This window comes from Carassius auratus, chromosome 18 (assembly GCF_003368295.1).
Source record: "Carassius auratus strain Wakin chromosome 18, ASM336829v1, whole genome shotgun sequence".
Lineage (NCBI taxonomy): Eukaryota > Metazoa > Chordata > Actinopteri > Cypriniformes > Cyprinidae > Carassius > Carassius auratus.
In genome coordinates, this window is record NC_039260.1 from 23,193,539 (window position 1) to 23,216,419 (window position 22,881).

The window sequence follows — 22,881 nt, forward strand, 5'->3', positions numbered from 1 at the left end:
AAATCTCTATGTTGTTCAAAAACATACAAGTGACTTTAACAAATCTCAACGTTAAATCCAAATCGCGATCATTTGTTCAGCTGCACAATGGTTAGACAGGAGGGGTTTATTCGACGAGTGGGAGTGAAACCAGACGTACATGAGGTAAAGTTACTTCATGAGAAACCGGAACGCTCTTTTCACGCTTTACACCTCTCGCTCCTTACGAGAACCTAAGGTTCACAAAAAAACACCTCGTACCCCAGTAACGTAACCTCACACGGACGCCTTGACACAAAAGACGGCTACCAGCGCTCTGTGGCTTCAAACATCTCTCACTTTGAAGCAAACAGCTTTGTTTTTCTCTCCTTTTTCTCAAGATGGTGTAAGATAGAACCACAAATAAACCCAACGGTCTATTTCATTCCCTGGCAATGCGTGCATAACTGCAGTAATGCGAGATGAGAGCGGCGTTTCGGAGACAGCACACTGCTGATCACTGTGGGGGCGATGGGGATCAATTTAAGCCCCGATGGGAGATCATAAATATGCATCCAAGACGAGAGGAATTCGATTTCGCCTCCCAAACGTTTATGCTCTATTAATCTAGACCTTGCATGAACACGGTTTAATTTGCATCGAAACACATGTTCTTTGGCCCATACTCACCTCTGCTGATGCGGCCCACACACATGTTGTCAGGTGACACAACTTCCTGTTTGACTGAGAAGTATTCTCCCTGCAGTGGATTGAGAGGTGTGTCTCGCAGTATCACGTTGGGATACTCGCTCTCGTATTTGAGCGACAGCAGGTCTTCTGAGCTGATCGGGTGGAGGGTCTGGTAGGACTCGGTGATGAAGCTCGGCTCGGAGTATTCTGACGGAGGGACACACTGAGGATGCTCAATGCCATAGTCTGGAGGAAAGAATGATGAAGAGAAGAGACATTTAAAAAGAAGAGTATTTGCATAGAGCTCCATAAAATGACATAGTGACCAAAGACTGTCGGCACCAGGGCTATTATTACTATTATCTAAAAAAATTATGCATTCATTTTTAATTAGATAAAGATTATCTGAAATAATAAAAAAATAAATTTTATATATATATATATATATATATATATATATATATATATATATATATATATATATATATATATATATATATATTTTTTTTTTAGCTAGATGCCAAAACATTTTTATTTTTAGTTTTTTAATGATGTGATTATGTGCAGTGGAGGTAAAGATTCTCAGTGAATCATGACTTAAATTTAGTGATGCGTGATGTATCGGTTACAATATCGGTACACAATATCGGGTAAATTTAGAGATTTTGTATTGTATCTGTCAATATAAGACTTTAAGATGTGTTTATTTCATGATTTACATTTGGAGTACTTATGTAATCATCTATTTCTTACTTAAATTTCATAGTGATACTAGTACTTAAATTTAAAATACATATACATTTTTCATACTGTATATTACAATGTTGTAATGCTTAAATTCGCTTGTAGCATTGAAAACAACTGATTTTAGACAATTTGGACAAAATTATTAACATCAGCGACATGATTGTTGATAACAAGAAAATAATCATCAGTTTTAATATCACTGGATCCCCAATACATTTCGAAGTCATGTATCACTTTGAATGAATTCAGACTTTCAAGATGCTTTTCTAGTACTTAGCTTGACACCAAGAAAACTTTCTGTATTAATAAAGTATGAATAGAATGACATAAGTGTTAGTTAATACAGAAACTCAAAACTTTACCTGTAAGGCAGATTAATTGATAAAGGATTTCTAGAACTGGCTTCACTTACAGACAGCATCTAGCAGAGTCATGACTGAAGGACTGAACGTGTATTGATGACAGATACTCACTGAAGTAGTATTCGGAGGGGTAGCGGGATTCCTGGAAACTGGAGGTCAGACCATTAACAGGGAAATGTTTCGGGTCTTCTGTGTGAAGAAAACAACACACATCACTGAACCCATGCACTCTTTCGAAGCTGAGCTTGCTGGGTAACAGATTAGATTGTGCGAGGTAGTGCAACAGAAACTGCTTTGATATGCATGTCTGAGTGGAATTTACATTACAAGCTTTCAAAATGTGAAACCTCATACGTGCTTCCAGCATTTGACATGTCAAATCACAGCAAACTTTATAAAATCTAGATGATAAAATCTGCCTAAGATGATTTACTGTACTGTATCTTACTCGTTTGTAAAAGTCACTTTATAAATACCATTACAGCTTGAAATTCGTGGCCTAATGGTTAGAGGGTTGGACTCCCAATCGAAGGGTTGTGAGTTCTAGTCTCGGGCCAGACGGAATTGTGGGTGGGGGGAGTGCATGAACAGCTCTCTCTCCACCTTCAATACCACGACTTAGGTGCCCTTGAGCAAGGCATTGAACCCCCAACTGCTCCCCGGGCGCCGCAGCATAAATGGCTGCCCACTGCTCCGGGTGTGTGCTCACAGTGTGTGTGTGTTCACTGCTCTGTGTGTGTGCATTTCGGATGGGTTAAATGCAGAGCACAAATTCTGAGTATGGGTCACCATACTTGGCTGAATGTCACTTCACTAAAAAAAAAAAAAAAAATTCTAATGGGATGATCTGTATTTTGAGTTTTGGATGTACTCACACCTGTGACTACAATACATCATTCAAATTCTATATTCATCTGTGAGGTTTCTAAGTTGAAGCATCATATTCTAATAAACAATGTTGCAAAAATGTTTCAAATGTTTTTATTTATTATTTTTTTTTTTTTTATGAACTATAGTTGGCATAGCTAACTAAATCAAATTAAAATAAATAAATTAAAATATATAAATACTACAGTGATTCATATAATTAATAAAAATAATATATGTATACATTAAAATAATTGAATAAATATGAATATAACATTTAGTAACATTCAGATTAATTTACTGAAGACAGGGTTATAACCATTAACTAAAACATAAAAAATGAAAGTAAAATAAATATGGACTGAAAAAAAAAAAAAAAAAAAAAAAAAAAATATATATATATATATATATATATATATAATATATATAGAATTTTAGCTAGTTGTCAACGTGCTTAACTAAAACTAAAACTTAAAAATACAGATATGTATATATATATATATATATATATAAAATAATAATCATAATAAAAATTCCAAAAAAAAATTCTCTAAAGTCAAAATGAAAACAGAAAAATGCAGAAGTATCCCAATGACAGTACATTAAGAGTGGTTGATGACTGTGTCTTTCGTGAGGCTGTGAGGATGTCTACCTTTCTGCAGCATCTCTAAATGCTCCCAGAGGATGTCACCCACAAAGTCTGGAGCCAGATCCAGGAATCGCTCTTTCCCCAGCGCACAGAGATTGGCCCCGTCCATGCTGAACTTATGGAAGTCCACATTCTTCAGACTGAATTCATTTACTGTCCAGGTCAACCATTCTCTAACATGGGCCTCTGTCCACTCACGGGGGTCTAGAGAAGAGAAAGAGACAGATGCAATTATTTTATCAGACATATTGTACGGATTACATCATATTGCATCATATTGAATAAAGAAACAGTGTTTCAATTTCATTATCAACAACAAAAAATGTTTATGCAAGCATGCTATGCCCATAAACTATCAAGACACTAGTATTGTGAACTTGTAGTGCCGATGCACGCTATATTTCAGTCGCAGGTCCAGGGGCTTGTGTGAAATTATCAGCTGATTCTTGCTATAAATTTGATACCATGAGAGGAACTGAAACAGCTGTAAATTTACCCTACAGACCTGCACCTCAACTCTCTCTCTCTCTCTCTCTCTCTCTGTCTCTCTCTCTCTCTGCTGTGCATGCACTCCACAACTGTTATTTCCAGACAGACACAGACCCAACAAAGACTTCTGCCTCTCCAGACACAGCAAGTAAAGCCATCCTGCGGTCTGACATAGTTTAGGAAGCATAATTCATAACCTCTGCCGCTTCAGAGTGCCATGTGCCTATCGAGCAAGATCTGTTTTTAGGCCATCTGATTGTGGTCATTTCAAAAACAGCCTAGTGCTACAGAATACTGAGCCGGGAACTTTCCCTTAGAGAGAGAGAGAGAGAGAGAGCTACAGGATTTACTCTAGAGAGCTGTGAGAGAGTGTTTTTATTTCGATTGAAGTGCTGTAGGTTTGGACCTTTTGGGATGGAGAGCCGCTGTTGTTCCCTGGTGAAGCCGCTGAATGTGGCCAAAAGAGCCTGTGACATCATTTCTTTACTTCCTGGAGTCAATAAAGGTACATCCGCACACTCCAGATCTGTTGGACCAAAGACAGACAAATATGTCTTCACACAATCTGAGATTAACTGCAGATATAAAATATTTCATATAAAAATTATCTGACAGGCAAAAATAAATAAATAAAATAAAATAAAATAAACTAGGGACAAACAAACAAAAAGTACAAAGAAGTAAAACAATGAAAATGTAAAACAGATTCATTTAAAAAAGAATAATAAATTAATAGTAAATAATAATAAAGTATACTATATTTCACAAAAATAGAGTAACATACTAAAATCAAGCCAATATCAAATAAAAAAAAAATTTAAACATACATGCACACAATTGATTATATTTTTTATATATTTTTAAATAAATAAATATTTTTTTGCTTGAAGTAAAAAAAAAAAAAAAAAATATATATATATATATATATATATATATATATATATATATATATATATATATATATATATATACTAAAGTAAAATAATAAAATCAAGTAACATCAAATGAAAAAATAAACTAATTATGAAAATTTTACCTAATTTTAGCTTAATCAAATCATAGACAACCCAATGCATTATGTCACAAAATATATATTTTATACAAATAAAATAAACTAAAATTTAATTAAAAAGATGAATCAAATAAAATTAAATTATGTAAAATACTTATAAAATATAATAAAATAAATATACTACAATCAAAATTCAACAACAACAAATAAATATAAACTACTTTCACAAAAAGCACATAAAATCCCAGATTTCAGAGTTTCATTTCCACAAAACCACTCTCCTGACCTAAAGTAAGTCAATCGGTTTGAAGAACTACATCATCAAATACAGCGAGAAAACCAGCAGCGTCAGCATCACACACTTAAACGTAGTTATCTCACAGGCCTACACACATCAACCACCTCCAACCTGACCTCCAGGACTGCTGCTCAGAGCCAAGGACGGTGTGCAAACACATCCAGTGTGTGTCACAGGTCAGATTCTACACCGATGACCCCTTTCCGCCCAGCAAGCTGTCCCATTTCCGTCTCCAGCCATAGACAGATGGGCCTCTGTTGGCAGGGGTCAATAGTTAGGGGTCAGAGGTCATGGCAGAGGGGTGATGATGTCACAGCAGGCTGCAGGGCGTTGAACAGACAGTGTAGTGTTGGAAGGATCGCCCTTCTCTGCTCGTGGGCACCCAGCAGGACACAGAGAGGGCTTTGATGAGTTAAACAGTGCCCAATGACTTCCACTGATCCAATTAGGACTGTCAGGGTGGCAGAAAAAAAAAAAACCCTGAGGGTTTGAAGAATGTCACAAAGCTGAGTAAAGAATTCACTAAAGGGACAGGAATGCGATCAAAAACACAAGGTGTTGGGTGGTGTTTCTATTACTAGTGGCCATCAAAAAACGCCCGCCTGTGACTCAGGCACAATGAATTTGTCCGGGAGCTAAATGCAAAGTCCAGACTGTGGAAAGCCAACACTTTGTGTCTTTTTTCTTTTTTTTAACCGTCTGTGACTGCTTTTCTATTCTACTGACACCCAGATGTTCTGGCATCTCTGCGTGGTTTTGAAACTGCAAGCCCTGGGCGCCGTATGGGTTCCCGCTCGCTGTTGTCGATCCACATCACGACATAACCCAGCCAGGAATGTACAACAGCTGTCCCTCCTAACCTCCTTCTCCCGATCTGCAACCCCGCTTGACACAAACAGGGAAGGACTTGCGGTGATGCATTATGCGGAGCGTCTAAATGGAGAAGAACAATGCAGTGCACTCGTGTGATTCGATTAGAGCGAGATGCTGCAGTCTCCATTTACAGTGTTTAATTGCGCATTAGAGAGGCCATTCTACCAGCTGGACGTCAGCGGCTTCATTCAATGCTCATTTTCACATTAGGTGATACAAGGCCAGAGCTGGCAAGAAAGACTCCGGAAGACCCTGGTAAAGTGCAAATGTTTCTTTTTTCTTCATAAAGAAAGCATGTTTGTTTGAACAAAATATAACACACAAATTGCAGTGAGGTATCTGCATTAGTGACAAATGCAAAGTGCTTTCTGAACAAGAAAAATAGCAGCCAGGTGCTTTGAAATGACTGCATACTTAGATAAAATTAAAGACCAAATAAAAGCTCAATCTGTGCATTCAGGGTTCATAGGATGCTATGAAAATCAAATCAGGAAAAACAAACACTGAGTTTATCTTTCCGTTAATGTCTAAAGTATCTATACGTTTCACTTGCATTATGTTACATGCTCACTGGAAGCAAACAATATATCTGTAAGGACACCTTTACATCAAATGATCCAATCTAAAGCTTTTATTGGTAATGCATTATCAAGGGTTATTAAAGGGTATAATGCATTACAATTATTTGCAATGTGCATTGTAATACATTATATCTTGTCGTAAATAATTACAACTACATTTAAAATACATAGTGTAACAATGAATTGATACGTGTTATAATGTATTAACTGTGGTTATAATTGTTCATGTGACTGTACAATGCATTGTAAGGTTCATTACAAGGCATAATTAATGAATTAAACTACTTTTACAACGTATTGTACATAAAAGCTTTAAGTATTAATTTCAAGAGTTACACTCTCACAATGTTCCCTTGAATACCTTTTTTGGCAACCTTTTTTTTTGTTAAAGGGTAGCTTTAAAGTGTAGTAAGAGTTGATCACATAGGCTAGCAGTTCCAACATTATGATCTTCTGTAATGGAAATGAATCATTAGCTCGGCGTGTGAAGTTCAGTGAATTAAATGAACATTGTATAAATTCCCATTGAGAGAAACTATACTTCGCTAATAGCCAAAGATATGAATCCTCTATAAATCTGTCTACTGAGCCGCATTAGGAACAAAAGATCTTGGGTCTCAGCCATAGAGTCCCACACGGAAAACCTTCATATCGTACGGAAACAGTGCAGGTGTGTATGAGCGCAAGTCGGCCTGTCTGAGCTCTGTGCATTAGTCAGGGGGCTGTGAAATTGGGATAATGGTCATGAGGCCCTGGTAGTCATGGAGTCGGGTGTGGTGGGGAGGGGTCGGATGATTCACTTATCTGTAATGTGAGAGCATCCAAGACAACATGAATGGAGTCCCTGAAGGGATTACATCACTGCTGGCATGACCACAGGGCTCCGCCCATCCAGTCCATTCAGTATTTCCCATAGTATGTTCAATGATTTATCCAAGGCCAGTCTACATCCTTACAGATCACACATTGATGATAGTGTTAATGGTCCGTTCTAAGATTAGACACACTTCGAAGAACTGTGTCTGCATTTGTGTGTGTGAGGGGTCTGTCATAAATGCATGAGAGACAGCGAGTGGGTGTGTAATAAAAGCCAAATAGCTCATTTGAGTCCCTCAATAGTCTGGATGGTATTTGAGCTTCTGAATGCTTTTTTGTGCTTGGTGTATTTGTGTCTGTATGTCAAATTAACATATCTTACCCCACGTGTGTTGCCCTTTTTCATTTTCTGAGTTTTTGACATCAAATTCCAGTCTGAAAATAAAGTCAAGCTCAGAACAAATTACAACAAAAGAATCCTCAAACCCCTGGGTCGCAACAGGGTGGCCCATAAAACATCTTCAGTTCTTTATCTCTTGCCCTATCTTTCTTCGAGCATGTGACAGCAAGACTGTTAAACCTGGCCCGGATGAAGTAGGGCCATTCACGCAGCAGGTCTGTGCTGAACAAGGCACGGTCAAGGGGTGGGGGATCCAGTGAGAGAAGTGCTTGTTCTGCACACTGTTTAGATTTCCATCTGAAAGCATGCAGACCGGGCCGGGCCGAGACAGGAATAGCAGCGGCCCACGATCGAGCTCCCAAATGCAGCGCAGAGTCCGTCCACCCTGCCCGGGTCATGCGTCAGGGGCTTTCCTGCTCTGGAACACTGTGGCTATTCTTAGAGACCCAACCAGTGTGTGCCCCGGGTTCACGAGATGGTCTTGCGCACATCGCCATCAGTTTATCACACTAAGCATTCAAATCGCAATTTCTGACTTTAAAATTGGGCATTCCTTGCCAAGTTCTTGCTCAAACAGTTATTATACCTAGATCTGAAGTCTTTGTTGTGGGCATGAGTGCAGACAAAAAGGGCAATTGATCAGGCCTAGGTTGTGGTAGTACAGAGATGCGTATAGTGATGCTACTATGCATACTGCAAAGTAAAGCGGAGGCGGTTTGCAGCATGCAAATTGTGAGAGTGTAAGTGCATCGCAGGACTGAACACCTCTAAAAGACCATGAGTGCACTTGGATCAGTGAATCTTACTGTTTAGGTTTCTGAACAAACAAATGCTGATCTTGACAAACAGTTTACTCTTCCTTTGACATTCTTCCTAGAAACCTCCAATAACCTCCTCTTAGTGTACCTGAAATTGCAGCACTTCGAGAGGAGGGAAAAAAGCATGTTTCCAGCACTGGATATAAATAATTCCAAAAGCATTTCTGATCAAAGTGAATTCATACATAAGTAGTCAGTCATGCCTGAGCTAGGTTTATGAGCAAGCAGCTTTCAGGATCAGGGAAATGAAGGAAGGAAAGTTCTGCATGCAATTAGCAAGCTAATGGCTAATGGTTTCTGCTATTGTGGAACCAGCCGATGGCCAACAGATGCATTCTCTGTAAATAAATTCCCCACAGACCGCATTGTTTTTATGTATCGTGCCACACATTCCTGCCTTGTTTTAAAATCACTAATGTCGACTGGATTTTTGTGTGAGTTTGTTCTGTATTTGTGACCTAAAAAGCAGTGTGCCTTTGAGTTCAGTTCTAAATGGACCAATTACACAATTAACTGTACGCAGAGAAAATTACCACAGCTGTAGCAATGAAAAGTGTTCATGAGCCCAAAATAGATGAATGGATGGCTGGAAAAGAAGATGCAACTGTTCTGAAATCCACATCGTACCACAGAACACAACGGAGTGCTAACACATCATCAAAGTGACTAAAGTGATACATCATTTCAGTAAAATCCTCTCTGGTGACAAATGTCAACATCAAATGTGTCAGAAAGCAGAAGAAGCAGAGAGGCATGCCAAATTAAGTCTCTGCAGTTCTCAACTGTGTAAGGAATAGTTTAAAATGCTTTAAATATGTTCCATTTGAACACAGTAACACAAGATTAAAAAAACCCATGACAAACCATAGTTTCATGCGAAAGGGGCGAGATGTCAAATCCTGCCATCCTCATCTGGTGAAAGTGAACAATGTCAAAGACTAGCCCTCATATTACAACCGCCTCTTGGATCCAATCCAGACACCTACACAGAACGTCTTTAACTGCTCTCGTCCCTAAATCATCCCAAGCAGAGCCTCTCTGTCAGAAATATGTAGATAGTGGGGAGAAGGTTGAACGAGAAAGAGACACAGCTGTGGTGGCTCTTGTGACTGCCAAGGATCATGTGCCTTCTATTCAGCTGTACATCAAGTAACACTCACAAACCGAGAGAGACGGCACAGCTAGCTACAGCCAAACACCTGGACCTCAAAGAAAGCTTGAGATCTCACATGTAAACGGAGTGGTAGCCAGGAGCGTTCCATCAATGTGCCTCTGAGGTAGGAACTGTGTTCAAAGAGGTGAGACAAAAGTAGGATAATTACAAAACCAGCTTCGACTACTGAGCCCTAAAACAGGTGACTTGGTGAAAGAGCATACACCGATGGGAGAGTGGAATCTGGAAACAGGTTTTCCGCTACCTCCCTGAGTAGTGAGACACATAGCCAGAGCCAGTCAGGATGCCGCTCGGATATCAAAAACATATCTGACGCCACCCTCTCCATGTCCCTCTGTTGTACTCGGTAGACATCTGTAAAACAGCCACAGTGGAAAAACAAGAGTGGCATGGAAAGACAGGCACCGGTCCGGCTGGCTTACTCACCTCAAGGGCCTCCCACCACCCAGGAGGCGGTCTGGAGCCCACCAGAGAGCCTTGAAGGGACTGGGTAGGACTAATGTCTTATGGGAGGAGGGGTACGTGCTGGGAGTTAGCACGGTAGGGGCTGTGACTCAGTAATTAGCTTGTAGCACACTGCAGGGATGAGAAGACAGCACTAGGAAGACGCCACATCAGGGGCCAGGGAGACCAGGCAAGAGCCCATATGGCCCGCAGACGGTAGAGAGACAAACACAGGGAAAAAAGAGAGACGTGGAACACAGGGGAGAAAATGGGTGTTGTAAAATGCTGGAAAAAATACACCGTGGTTGTTATTTCTTCCCTGCTCTGGGACATGCTGTGTCTTTTGCTTTTGTTTTGGTCTTTTGAAGTTCAGAGAAGCAGTGCCAGAGATAACTATTGGGAAAACTTCAAACTGCAACACAGTGAGTGGGTCAGAACAGCTTTCACAAGTACGCTACAGAGACAACGGCGCTGACGTATGGTTCAGTCATTCTGACGCATGTAACGATTTGGAAAACGTTTGTTTGTGCCATAAGCTTATGCCAATAACTTGAACGAATAAAGGCCAGGACCTCCCTTCACCCTTTGATGACTACACTTTAAAGGGAACAATAAAAACGTGTGTTCACCAGAAAGAATTTTTGACAGGGGAGTCATGTAGCCAGTGGACATTCTGTGAAGTGGGAGTCATTCACAACAGTAGCAAAACACTCTGATCTAATTGTGTTTCATCGTGGCCACAAGGCCTAAGTCTGGTGAATCAATTCTGAGTGTCAAATATGAAGAATCCAATCACTTCTAAACCCTATACCTCACATTTTGTAAATTTTTGTGTACATTCAGTAAATTGATACCCACATCAGACTAACCTTAATCGCAAGGGTCTGTATTTGCACAGCTGTCAGGTAAGCAAGGCATGCTTAGGCCTGATGAAAGCGTGAACAGTCTGACATTACAGAAACCTATCTGTTAGGGATGCACGATAATATCGGCACAACATCGGTATCGGCCGATAAAAGCTTAAAATGACCATTATCGGTATCGGCCGATATGAATATTTCTGCCGATGAGTCAAACCGATATTCTCCAAGTGAAATAATTGACCTGTTTTTCAGATGTGAATGTCTGTCTACATTTGCAAAATAATAAATTTATGGTAGAATCAGTACAGAAGAGATACATGGATTTCTCTTCAGTAAAATTAAAGTTTAAATATATCAGTATATATTTGTAAATATATCAGTATATATTTGTATATATATCGATATCGGTATCGGCATCGGCCAAAATTATTTAGAAAATATCGGCATATCGAATATCGGCCAAAATCCAATATCGTGCATCCCTACTATCTGTTATGTAACTCTGGAATCTAGGCCATTTTCAGATACAACCTTGCTTGAATTATAATTTCTTCACACTTGTATACTTCTGCACTAGTGCCCTGTGTATGGTATCTTAAGTAAGTGTACGAGCAGGGCTTAGCAGGGGATTGGGATGAGAGAGAGTGCAGTGTCTTAATCAGATAAATGTGGGCAATGGGCAGCCCACCCAATCCTCAGACATTCCTGTCACTTACTGAACCCTGAGACGGACACAGAGTGAGAAAAAAGGAGAAAGGGAAGACCAGATACCCTCATCAAGGGTTATTTCTCTAGGCCGAAATAAGTGGGAGGTGACCCCTGGCTGTCTCTCATGTTGTTGCTGACTCATTTCACTGTGCTAAGTAGTCTTTGAGCAAAGATGAAAGGAGTGACCCCGTTGTCAAGCATTTTGACTACGCCCCTTTCAAAGCAAAGCTCTCAGAAGATGCTGAAGACTTCTGGCACAGCAAAACTGGCTGGGTAGGGGCAGCATTAGCCATTTTGGTAGCAGATGTTACATTGGTTTATCTTTGACCATAAGTAAACTTGTGAATTACTTGTGGCCACCTTAGCAGGTTGTGCAGCCAAGCTTTTCCACGTAAACACTTTTGCTTCCAGACTATACGTGTGTTCTTGGATATTGTTTTTGTGGTAACTCCATACGCAATCTTATTTTAGCAATTCCATTAATGAATGTAAGTGTGTTTATCAAGGCTGTCCTCTTCTTGTGTAGGTCCCATTGTCTCTTCATGCACTACATGTCTCCAGGGTAAATCAGATAATCTTGACTGAACTCTAAACAACTTTTGTGTGACTCTTGATTGAATTCAACCATTCATCACTTTTGTATAAACAGAGTCAAAAAGCAAATGGGGGGTGGGGGAAGGCGGGCTTGTTTTTGCACTAGCTGTTGTCTTCAAGACACAGCTCGCTTGTCTTGATTTAAGACCCAATACAAACTGGGATCAGGTGCTTAATGTCTATAGCCTCTCCGCATTAATGACGCATGCATGCTTGAAACTATCATTTGCGCCAGTCTGCCAGAGCTTTACACTATTACAAGCACTTTGTGCTGTACATGGGACCCACAATGTGCACATATCCATTCTTAAAGACTAAAGTAGCGGACCAGCATAAAACATGTCTTACATGGATCATACAGTCTTTGCCAGTGCACACCGTTCAACCTGGTCTGAATATTCACGTATGAGGGAACTCAAGGGAGCTCGTCTTGAGAAATTGTTTTGCAAGATAGCACAATATTTTGGCAACCCCCGCTGCAAGTATCAGCACTTTTTTTTAACAGCGCACAACTGTTTTTCCTTGCGAGGAGAGAGCTTGTGCATGTGTGTTGGAGAGTGTCTGCGCGTGGTCATGTGCCAGCGCATTTGTAAATGTAAACTCTGCGACTGTGTGTGAAAAGAGAGCAGGCCCTTTTGCATGCGAAAATATGCAAGCGTGGTAATGATTCATATCACATCTTGCACATCACACTGGAGTTATTATGTTTTAGCTTTCGTTCTGACATGCTTGCAAAGGTGAATGCCTTTTTCCATGATATATTAACAGCTGGTAATGCGTGTGTGTTTGAGAGGTTGGGAGTCAGAATTCTGCATGTTAAACCACCAGCTGTGGTCGAAGCCAGTCAGCATTTTATCATAGAGAAACTAGTGGCCACTGAACTCACCCTGTCCTTCCGGGCCAAAGAAGAGGGTCATATTCTTAAAGACTCCACTGGGCCGAGTTATGTGCTTACATCCCACTTGCATGCTCGTCACTTTATTCCAGGCCTCAGGAGTACAGAGGGGGAGTGTGAGACTGCTGACTGCTAAACCAGCATGGCATCTTTCCTCCCTCTCTCCCTCCCTTCACCCTGGTCAGGCATGCAGCCCCTCCTGAGCCAGGCTCGGTCAGTGGTGGGGGTTAATGGATGTGGTATGAATGGACAGTGAAGCAGCATCATGACAAATTTCATTCAGTTGACATTGACCACTCTTTAGCCAAAAGGGAAATTCCCTGCCATGACATGCATGTGTAAGATTGCACAAGCACACTCACATCAAAACAAAGAAAGAAAGAAACATAGATTAAACTTTAATCACACAGTTACAAGGAGGCCTATAATATCTGCATAAAAGGAAAGAAAGCCCAGGGCTCAGCCAATGACCAAATGATGAACTTACACTAAATGCACAAGCACATTAGATGACGCAATGTTCTGAAAGTCAGCTTGACACGAAAATAATCGCTCATGTAGTTAGAATTCAAGCCTGCTGGTCATGCACGAAATGAAACACGACTGTGAAAAGCGGTTAAGTATGTCATGTCATGAGAGGCCATGTGTGGTAGTCAACATCAGTCTGGTGTCAGAATCTTCATGCACACTATTTACTAAATGTTTGCATTGCTCTCATTCTTGCACTGTAGCGAATAAAAAAAAGTCCAGTTTTGCACAATATGGTCTGTACACGAATGCAACATTACAGTATGTAACCCATGCCGGAAACATGTGTGGCATACATTTACAGAATTATCCACTATAAATTAAAGTAAAGAATGACTAGATTTCATAAGAACATTTTTGCATGACTGGTAGAATTAGTCACATGACCAGAGCTGTTTAATTCCAGTCTGAAAGCTCCATAAAAGAAAGCATGTAAAACATATGTCATAATACACTGTTTAACAAATCTGATTCCTTGAATGTATTATTGTGGTTCCGTGATCAGAATACATGCAGACACGTCTGTGGTCATATCTGTGGCCATTTGGACAAAAACATACAAAAAAAAACTGAGATTATCAATCTCAATGTGTATCTGGCTGATTAACATAATAAAATCTGAAGAAAAAAGGGGGATAACAAATGTAACAAAATAAAACATATGTATTAGTGTATTAATTGATATCCTTTTCCCACATTATCTTAGTCGGTTGTATGTAACTTTCTGTTGGGTCTTACTGAACAACTAAGCAGTTTTCCCTCACTGGTTACAACTGTGACCACATATCACACATATTCACTAACTTGACTTAAATTAGGCTGGGAGTAAACTGCGCGTGCACACCCAGCGGTGTAAAATTATTCATATATTAGGCTACATAATAAAATAGTTTTTGTATAGGCTAGCACTGAATCAACGGCTTGCACATCTGGAGCGCCGCGTGCAGGCTGTTATACCTGTCTATCACTCGCTGATCAAAAACATTTGATGTTGCAACGGGTTTCGGAAAATTTCTGTCTGACATCAAATCATGGCTGTATGTTACATTGTCTCGATTTCAATGCATAGACATTACCTCAGTACATGCACAAAAGTTAGTCATAACTGACTGGACAAGTGACGAAGACGCGGTTTGCAATCATCTAAAATCAAAACAATACGGATGAGAAAACGATTAGAGCACTTACCGTCTACTTTTTCAGATTTTATTATAGTTAACGGCTTAATATCGACAGCTGCCGTCATTGTCACGCATTCAATGTACAAAGTCTGTTTGTGTGTTTTTAGTCCCAAATGTGTCCTCCAAAGTCCGTCTGTGTGCCTGGAGTTTCTTAGAAATGACACAGGTTTTCCCTTAACAAGATCCGATCTCTGAAGTATTGAAGCGCCTCTTTCCTCCCTCTCTCTTTCTCCGTTCTATCTCAATCACTCTTTCATTGCCTCCCTCTGTTAGTTACCCCGGTCCAGGGCGGTTCAGTGTGCGGCACGGAAGAGGCTGATCCGCGTAAAGGGGCGGCGTTACACGCTGATTCAATTCAATTACACTCCACTCTGCTGTCTCTCTGGACGCGGCCGATTACGCGACGCACGCGACGCCAGAGCTCTGGACGCGTTCAAGCTGCGCGTCATTTCAAAACGTCCACCAAAGCAGCTGTGAGCTCAGAGCTAATAGTTCAGATACAGTAAAGTGAACGATACTAGTACGTTCTTTCTTTCTTTCTTTCTTTCTTTCTTTCTTTCTTTCTTTCTTTCTTTCTTTCTTTCTTTCTTCTTTTTTTAGCGGAAATCCATTGGTATAAAAACAACTTATATACACTATAAACTGAAAAAATATATAAATTTACTTTACTAATTGAATTTACTTTTTATGGTAAGTGGTTGCAATCAATTTATTTTAGCTAGGCTACATTTAAATAAACATTTTTTGCTGTAAGTTAATCAACTAAAATTGTTTATTAAAATATAGCTAAAATAAATGTATTGCAACCACTTACCATAAAAAAAAAAAAAAAAAAAAAAAAAAATCAATGAATCAGTGTGTGTGTGTGTGTGTGTGTGTGTGTGTGTGTGTGTGTGTTTTGTTTTGTTTTATTTATTTATTTATTTATTTATTTATTTGCGAAGATAGTGATAATAAAAGCTGCATCAAAAGCAACCGTTTTATTGATTATCAGAATGTAGAAAATTATGAATTCATTTTCCCTGCACTGCATCTTTAAGAGCCAGACGAAAATTGACCATTCCAATTGGCACACACCTTCTTATTCTCTATTGGCTGTGCACAAAACTTCAGTACATGGTTTCCCAGTGTTTGTGAGTCCTATGCAAATCCAGAAAGATCAGTGTAAACACTTTTCAAATGTGGCTTTTGCATCCCCACCCTTTCTTATTGCACTGAAGTGATCAGTGGAAGTTTGCACTCCATCAATGAGATTGCATGAAGGAGCATTGGACTTTAGTGTATGCCAAGCTGTAATTACATCTGACCTGGGAAGAGTTTGGTCATTTCTTGGGCACAGTTGCCACTTGAATAGTTATGAGAACTTCCCGTTTGTTAACTACACTTACTCTTATGGGCTTATTCAACACAGAGAAGCTAATGTTGACAAAGAGAGCAGTTTCACAAAGAATACATCTTGTCCATTATCTGTGAGTCTTGAGAAATTAAAAAAAAAAAAAAAAAAAAAAACACATGGGTAAAAATGTTGCCTAACTGCACTGATGCAATCTACTGCCGAAAGTGTCATATCACCATAATAGCTCACAAACACTCATGTACTTGCATGTGCTGTTCTTTGGCGATTACAAAAGCTGAGACATGCTGACCTCCAAATGATGAATGCGACACACCTCACTCTCTCAAGGAAAAGCTGCCAAGGGCAAGAAAACTATTCAGTCTATTTAAAAACACAGATAAACAGTGTATTCCGCGCTGGCTCGTGTTTCAGTATCCCATCCGTCACCGTGAATGGCTGACGCTACGCTCAGTTGAACTCTCACCGGAGCGGAGGAATCACAAGAGCAACACAAGAGGATAAAAAGACACATCTCTCGTCTGGCTAATAGTCTGCTAATGATCTGAAAGTAACGAGTGCTCTCATAACTTCGACCCAGCCCTCATAAACACCTCAGCGTATTTCCTGTCCACCTTGACTAGATCAGTAAAAACCAAACTTAGGATTTTACAGAGGATCTTCTCGCCACACCAGCAGCGCTGGATCTGAATCCTGCAGCCAACTTTCAGACACCTCCAATTTAAAAAAAGACATTTTATTTGCATTATTTGCACTAAAATAGCACTTAAACCTGCACAAATGCATATCTGGTTGGTTTCGACTCATGTTGTGAACAGTTCAGATTTAATTGTATAAACTGAATCACCCAATTCATGGTTTTTATCAAATATTGACTCTTTTTGATACTATTGCATCATGTCTAATTGATTTTATATATATTTTTTTATGTTTTTGAAAGACGTTTTTAAAATCCATGGAATCTTTCCGTTTCACAAAAGGTTCTTGAAAATGGAAAAATGTTCTTCTGATTGTTCTGATTGTATATTTATATGTCATTTATTCCTTTGATCAGAGCTGTATTTTCAGCATCATTCCTCCAGTCTTCAGTGTCACGTGATCTTCAGAAATCATGAAAATATGCTGATTTGCTTCCCAATTATAATCAATTATTATTGGTGCTAAAGCAATATATGCATATCTGGTTGGTTTTAATGCTGTGAAAAATTCAAATAAAAGTTTATAAATTGTATCATCCAACTTTTGTGTTTGTTTTGTTATTGTATCACGTCTGATTGGATGTCATGCCTGTTTTTTATGCACATACTGCTCAACAGTTTGGAATAATAGTTAAGTCTCTTCTGCTCACCAGGGTTGCATTTACTTGATTAAAAATACTGTAATATCGTCCAGTATTATTACGGTTTAAAGTAGCTGTATTCTATGTGAATAGGACTAAATGTTAAAATATGATTTATTTCTTGTGATCAGTGCTAGATTACAGCATCATTACTCCAGTCTTTAGTGTCACATGATTCTTCAAAAATAATTCTAATATGCTGAATATTATTGCTCCATATATGCTCCATATGCTAAATTGTCATTAGCTTTTAAAGACACATATTCCACAATATATCCGCATCAAAAAAGCTCAAACGTCAACAAACGTGTATATATATCTGGTTGTTTCGACACATGTTGTGAACAGCTGAAAATTCAATTTCATAAATCGAATCACCCTGCTTATGGATTTGAGCACAGACTGACTTGCGTCTAAAAGGAGGTGAATGGAGGCGGAGGGATGAGGGCCTGCGACTGCGTTAACTTAATTAGTTGCCATGGTAACAGATTGCCTCGGCAATTTTCATGTGCTGATCGGCTCGTTTCCTAAGTGGAGCCCGACGGCTTTGACAACTGTGGGAACGGCTGCCTAGAACACTTAGCTACGTCACGGCGGATTCGTGCCTTTCCGTAAAACTAATTCTGACCTCTTTCCACAAAGAGCTTCAGCGATGGAAAGCTGAGGTATAAGAAATGAGACCAGCACAGGTCTCTGTGTTCAGAATAACCCTATTATCCGGGTCAATACTAGGCTGCGAGTATGGTGGCGCACATCTGCGAGCGCTGCTGAGAGGCCGGGGAGCCAGCGGTATTGATCAGCTATGGATTTTTAAACAGGGATTCTTCAGAGTGTCCATTAAGCTGTCTGGATAGTGTTTCATCCGACAGATATGAGCGATTATGGAAATGGCTGAGCCTTTATGGGGCTTCTGTGGTCGCAGGAACCCGTCAATGAGAGCTGGAAGGGGGAAGGGGTCTTAATGGAAGGAGGAGATCTTGCACTTCTCCCCCTTCTGTCAGTCAGTCACTCGCTCGACCCCCTCTCACTGCTCCGCTTTGTTTTAAGTCTTAATGAGCTCCTTGTATGTACTTTTAAAAGGACAGCCCAGGCTCCCTTGCGCCCAGAGGCGGCCATTAAGACTAATGGGGTTGCTGACTAATATCAGAGCCAGAGGTTGCTGAGTGGCTCTTTTTCTCCTTTTAAGAAAGGACGTCTACGTCCGGCCTGCAGACTGTCACGGATTTGTTGCTTTCTTGCCAGTGTCCTAATCTGTTTAGACTCTGATGTATCGTGTGACTGGATGGCATGGCTCTGTTTTCAAATACATATATATATATATATATATATATATATATATATATATATATATGTTTTTGAAAGAATGCATTTCGTGAAATATTATTACAGTAAAAAAAAAAAAAAAACTGTACATGTTAAAATGTAAGTTCTCCTGTGATTATTCCAGTCTTCACGCGATCCTTCAGATCCTTTCATTCTAATATGCTGATTTTTGAGGAAAGAGTGATACCTTTTTCATTGATTTGTTAATAGAAAGTTCAAAGAACATAATTTATTTTAAGTATGAATGTTTTGTACGATTATCAATGTCTGTCACATTCGATCATTTTAATGCATCCTTGCTGAACAATGGTATACATTTCTTATTTGTGCCAAACTTTTGAATGGCAGAGTATTACGATTTCCACAAAATATGAAGCAGCACAACTGTTTTCATCATTGATAATAATCAGAAACGTTTCTTGAGCTGCATATCATAATGATTTCTGAAGATCATGTGACACTGAAGACTGGAGTAACGATGCTGAAAATTCACAGAAATAAATGACATATATTCACAAATTGTAACAATATTTCACAATATTACAGATTCTACTGCATTTTTTATCAAATACATTCAAAAAAATGCCGGGTTATTTCAATCCAACTTTGAGTCAAATATGGACTAACTTAACCGTTGGGTTAAAATTTTTACCCAAAAGTTAGTCCAAATTTGATCAAAAGTTGGGTTGAAATAACCCAGTATTTTTTAGAGTGAAATGCAATCTTGGTGAGCAGAAAAGTCATTCAAAAATCTTAATTATCCTAGCTTTGTATTTCTATTATATATATATATATATGGATTATGACCAGTGTATTTTCGTCGTGGATTAATTTCCCGATGCTTCTTCTGTCTAGTTGGCTGTTGTATTATAAGATGGAAAATTGTTGTGTACAAACTGACGATGTCTGGGATAAGAACCCAAACTAGTAGAGTAACAGGATTTCTCAGAAACCTCCTCTATGTGGCCAACGCTTCGGGAATCATACGAAATTCTGCATGAACACGGGGGAGTCTTGGTCTTGATTCATAAAATCGAAATCCATTCATCCAACTTGGATGGCAAGCAACATCAGAGGTTGTTGACTCCCCAAAACAAGCAGTCTCCAGGATACAGTGAAGGAAAAAGCCGTCTCTCGCTCTCTGGCCCGTCACACTTACTGGAAGCATGTGCTTTGCCTCAGAACTGTTCAGAGTTGTATGGGAATTTACCCTGAGGAGGGGAATCAGGCTGTGTTTAGCAGTTGATTATGCTGCAGTCAGACGCTGGAGGAAGACCCCGGCGCAGACGCCGCTTCTCTGATCGCCGCCACTGTGCTGTTGTCATGGTTTCGGTGGTTATGAGGTAGATCAGGCCGGGGAAGAGCTGAGCAGAGCAACATCTGTATAACAGCTACCATCCAGAATCAAGACACGGGTGCTAACAAGTGAAGCTCGACATTAGCATATATATATATATATATATATATATATATATATATATATATATATATATATATATATATATATATATATATATATATATATATATATATATACACACACTCACATATATATTGTGTGTGTGTGTGTGTGTGTGTGTGTGTGTGTGTGAACTAATAACTGATAACCAATATGACATCATCACATCAATCTATCCCTAATGAACAGCAGTAAAACAACACATTTCAGCAAAATCAACTAAGGTTACACTGAGGGATTATTACAGACTTTCTCACAGTGATACTGATCATGAAACAATGTAACATTCACACATCAGCACACACATACACACAGAAATGTAGCAGACACACTTGTCTTTGTGCTGGTGTGTGTGTGTGTGCGTGTGTTTGGTGAATTAATGAGGACCCTGGACAGCAGATGGGGGTTTACCGATGGTGTCCCAAACAGGCGGGGAGGGGGACTGCTTGAACAAAGGCAAAGCTCTTTCTTATCAATTAGCGCTGCTAAAAAGCACATCTCTCTCCTCCATTAGCTCCACCACGTGTCTGCTATTCACCCCATTGTGTGGCAAATTAAATTACATCCCTCCATCTCACCCTTTCTCCTCCTCCCCTCTCTTGGTGTCTTTGCCCCCGGTCGTTCTGTCTTTAAACACACACACACACACACACATGTGCAACAGGCCACTGTGCTGCCGCTCCTCAGTCCATTGATCTGACAGGTCAGAGGCTGCCGGCCTATTCAGTCCATCATATACTGCAGGAATGCTACATTACACGGCCTGTGAGCATTCAGAAACCTGTCTTTTTTTTTATAACCCACATTATTCCAAATCTGAATGACTTTCACGTTTCTGTGCAATACAAAATGAGAACTTAGGCAGAATGTCCGAGTTGCTCTTTTCCATGTGAATAAAATGGATGGTGATTTAGCTACAAATTTAAGGTGTGAGTCATTCTCAAATCTTATGAATCAGTTACAAATAGCTCACGCAAGATTCAAACAAGCCTTTATAAAAAAAAAATGCATTTTAGGATACTTTAGTATGGAAAGAATAAACTTTAAAAGAATAGACTTCAGTGCAAAAGACACTTAATTGCTTGTCATTTACAATTAAATGAAAATACATGATAGTTTAAATGAATATTAAATGCAATTGCTTGAACTTAAGGGTGTTTTATGAACCACGTAAGTAAGACTTACGTGCATATTTAAATGTAATTTCAAAATTACATATTTTAAATATGGTTAGAGCTGAATGTACTGATAAACATTTATGCTAAACAAAATTGTGCTTTATTTCCTGTTAAACTGTCTTTAAGTGACTTAAGAATCATTTAATGTCATTAATGTTATATTATCTACAAGTGTTTATGCATGTATGTTTGTATGTATGTATGTATGTGTATATACATCAATAAATCCCCATTCACTTTCTATCCACTAAAAAAAAAAAGAAAAAAACTTTACATTAAAGTGATAGTTCAACCAAAAAAATAAAAAAAAAAATAAATGAAAATGCATTAATTTCCCATCCTCATGTGAAAAAGCTAGTATAGACATTGATAAATTAATAGAAGAAATCATTGGATAAAGTGGTTATTTTTCTTTTCTTTGTGCAGGTCATATGGACTATTATAATGATGTCTTTACTACGTTTGTGGGCCATAAAACATTTCAGTTGCATTGCTGTCTATGCAAGGTCAGAGTGCTCTCAGTTTTAATAAAAAATATCTTAATGTGTTCTGAAGATGAACGAAGATCTTACGGTTTTGGAACAATATGAGTAATTAATGACAGAATTTTGGGGTGAACTGTCCCTTTAAGATATTTTTCATCCTACAGAAAGAACATATAGTGAAAGAAATCTTCATGTTTGGGTGAATTAATTATGCAAATTCAGAACGTTCAGCTTGTGTAATTGTTGCCTATAAATTTGATTTTGTAACATGGATCGTCTTTGCGAGAACTGTAATGAAGAAATAAAATGATCGGGAGGGGAACTGAAGTTAGTTTCAACACTTGACCTTGCAGAGTAGAGCTGTAGTCCTAAACTTTCACTCATGCGCACTTACAGCTAAAATGCTCTCTCTCTCTCTCATGTTTTGTTTTACAGTTGGGGGAAGTGTGTGCAGAACTGATTAGCATCACTGTTTCCTCCTTTCCCATAACCCCCAGACCCCCGCCAGTCGTCTGTTTATTTTAACCCAGAAAAAATGGGCCTTGGCCCGAGAGGACGTGCCCCTCATCAGACAGCACTCTGCTCCAAACAGACACACACACACATATCTATATACAAAGATACAGACATGACACACACACACTGGAAGGTGCTTCCATGCAACGTCACACACACTTTTCAATATCAGCTCTGCAGTTTCTCCTCTATTCATCTGTCCAGTTGTCAAATCACGTAAAATGTAAGCCAGCGGTGCCAAAGCTGCATAACACAGCTGTCACTCTGTGTGTGTGTGTGT

General features: G+C 39.2%; 1 protein-coding gene across 3 annotated transcripts in view; it reads right to left on the bottom strand.

Moving 5' to 3' along the window:
• Positions 1 to 22,881, bottom strand: part of LOC113118698 (protein c-ets-1-B-like) — a 44,843-nt gene that overhangs the window by 10,050 nt on the left and 11,912 nt on the right. The window contains exons 1-5 of one of the 3 annotated variants that reach the window (XM_026288071.1): positions 14,955 to 15,527; positions 4,169 to 4,288; positions 3,277 to 3,477; positions 1,869 to 1,946; positions 649 to 894 (exon numbers count right to left, since the gene is read on the bottom strand). In XM_026288071.1, the coding sequence (XP_026143856.1) occupies positions 649 to 894; positions 1,869 to 1,946; positions 3,277 to 3,477; positions 4,169 to 4,288; positions 14,955 to 15,012 (703 nt within the window). In that variant the 5' untranslated portion in view covers positions 15,013 to 15,527. Of the gene's footprint in view, positions 1 to 648; positions 895 to 1,868; positions 1,947 to 3,276; positions 3,478 to 4,168; positions 4,289 to 14,954; positions 15,528 to 22,881 lie in introns of those variants that run through there. The other 2 variants (XM_026288072.1, XM_026288070.1) reach the window with 2 other exon arrangements.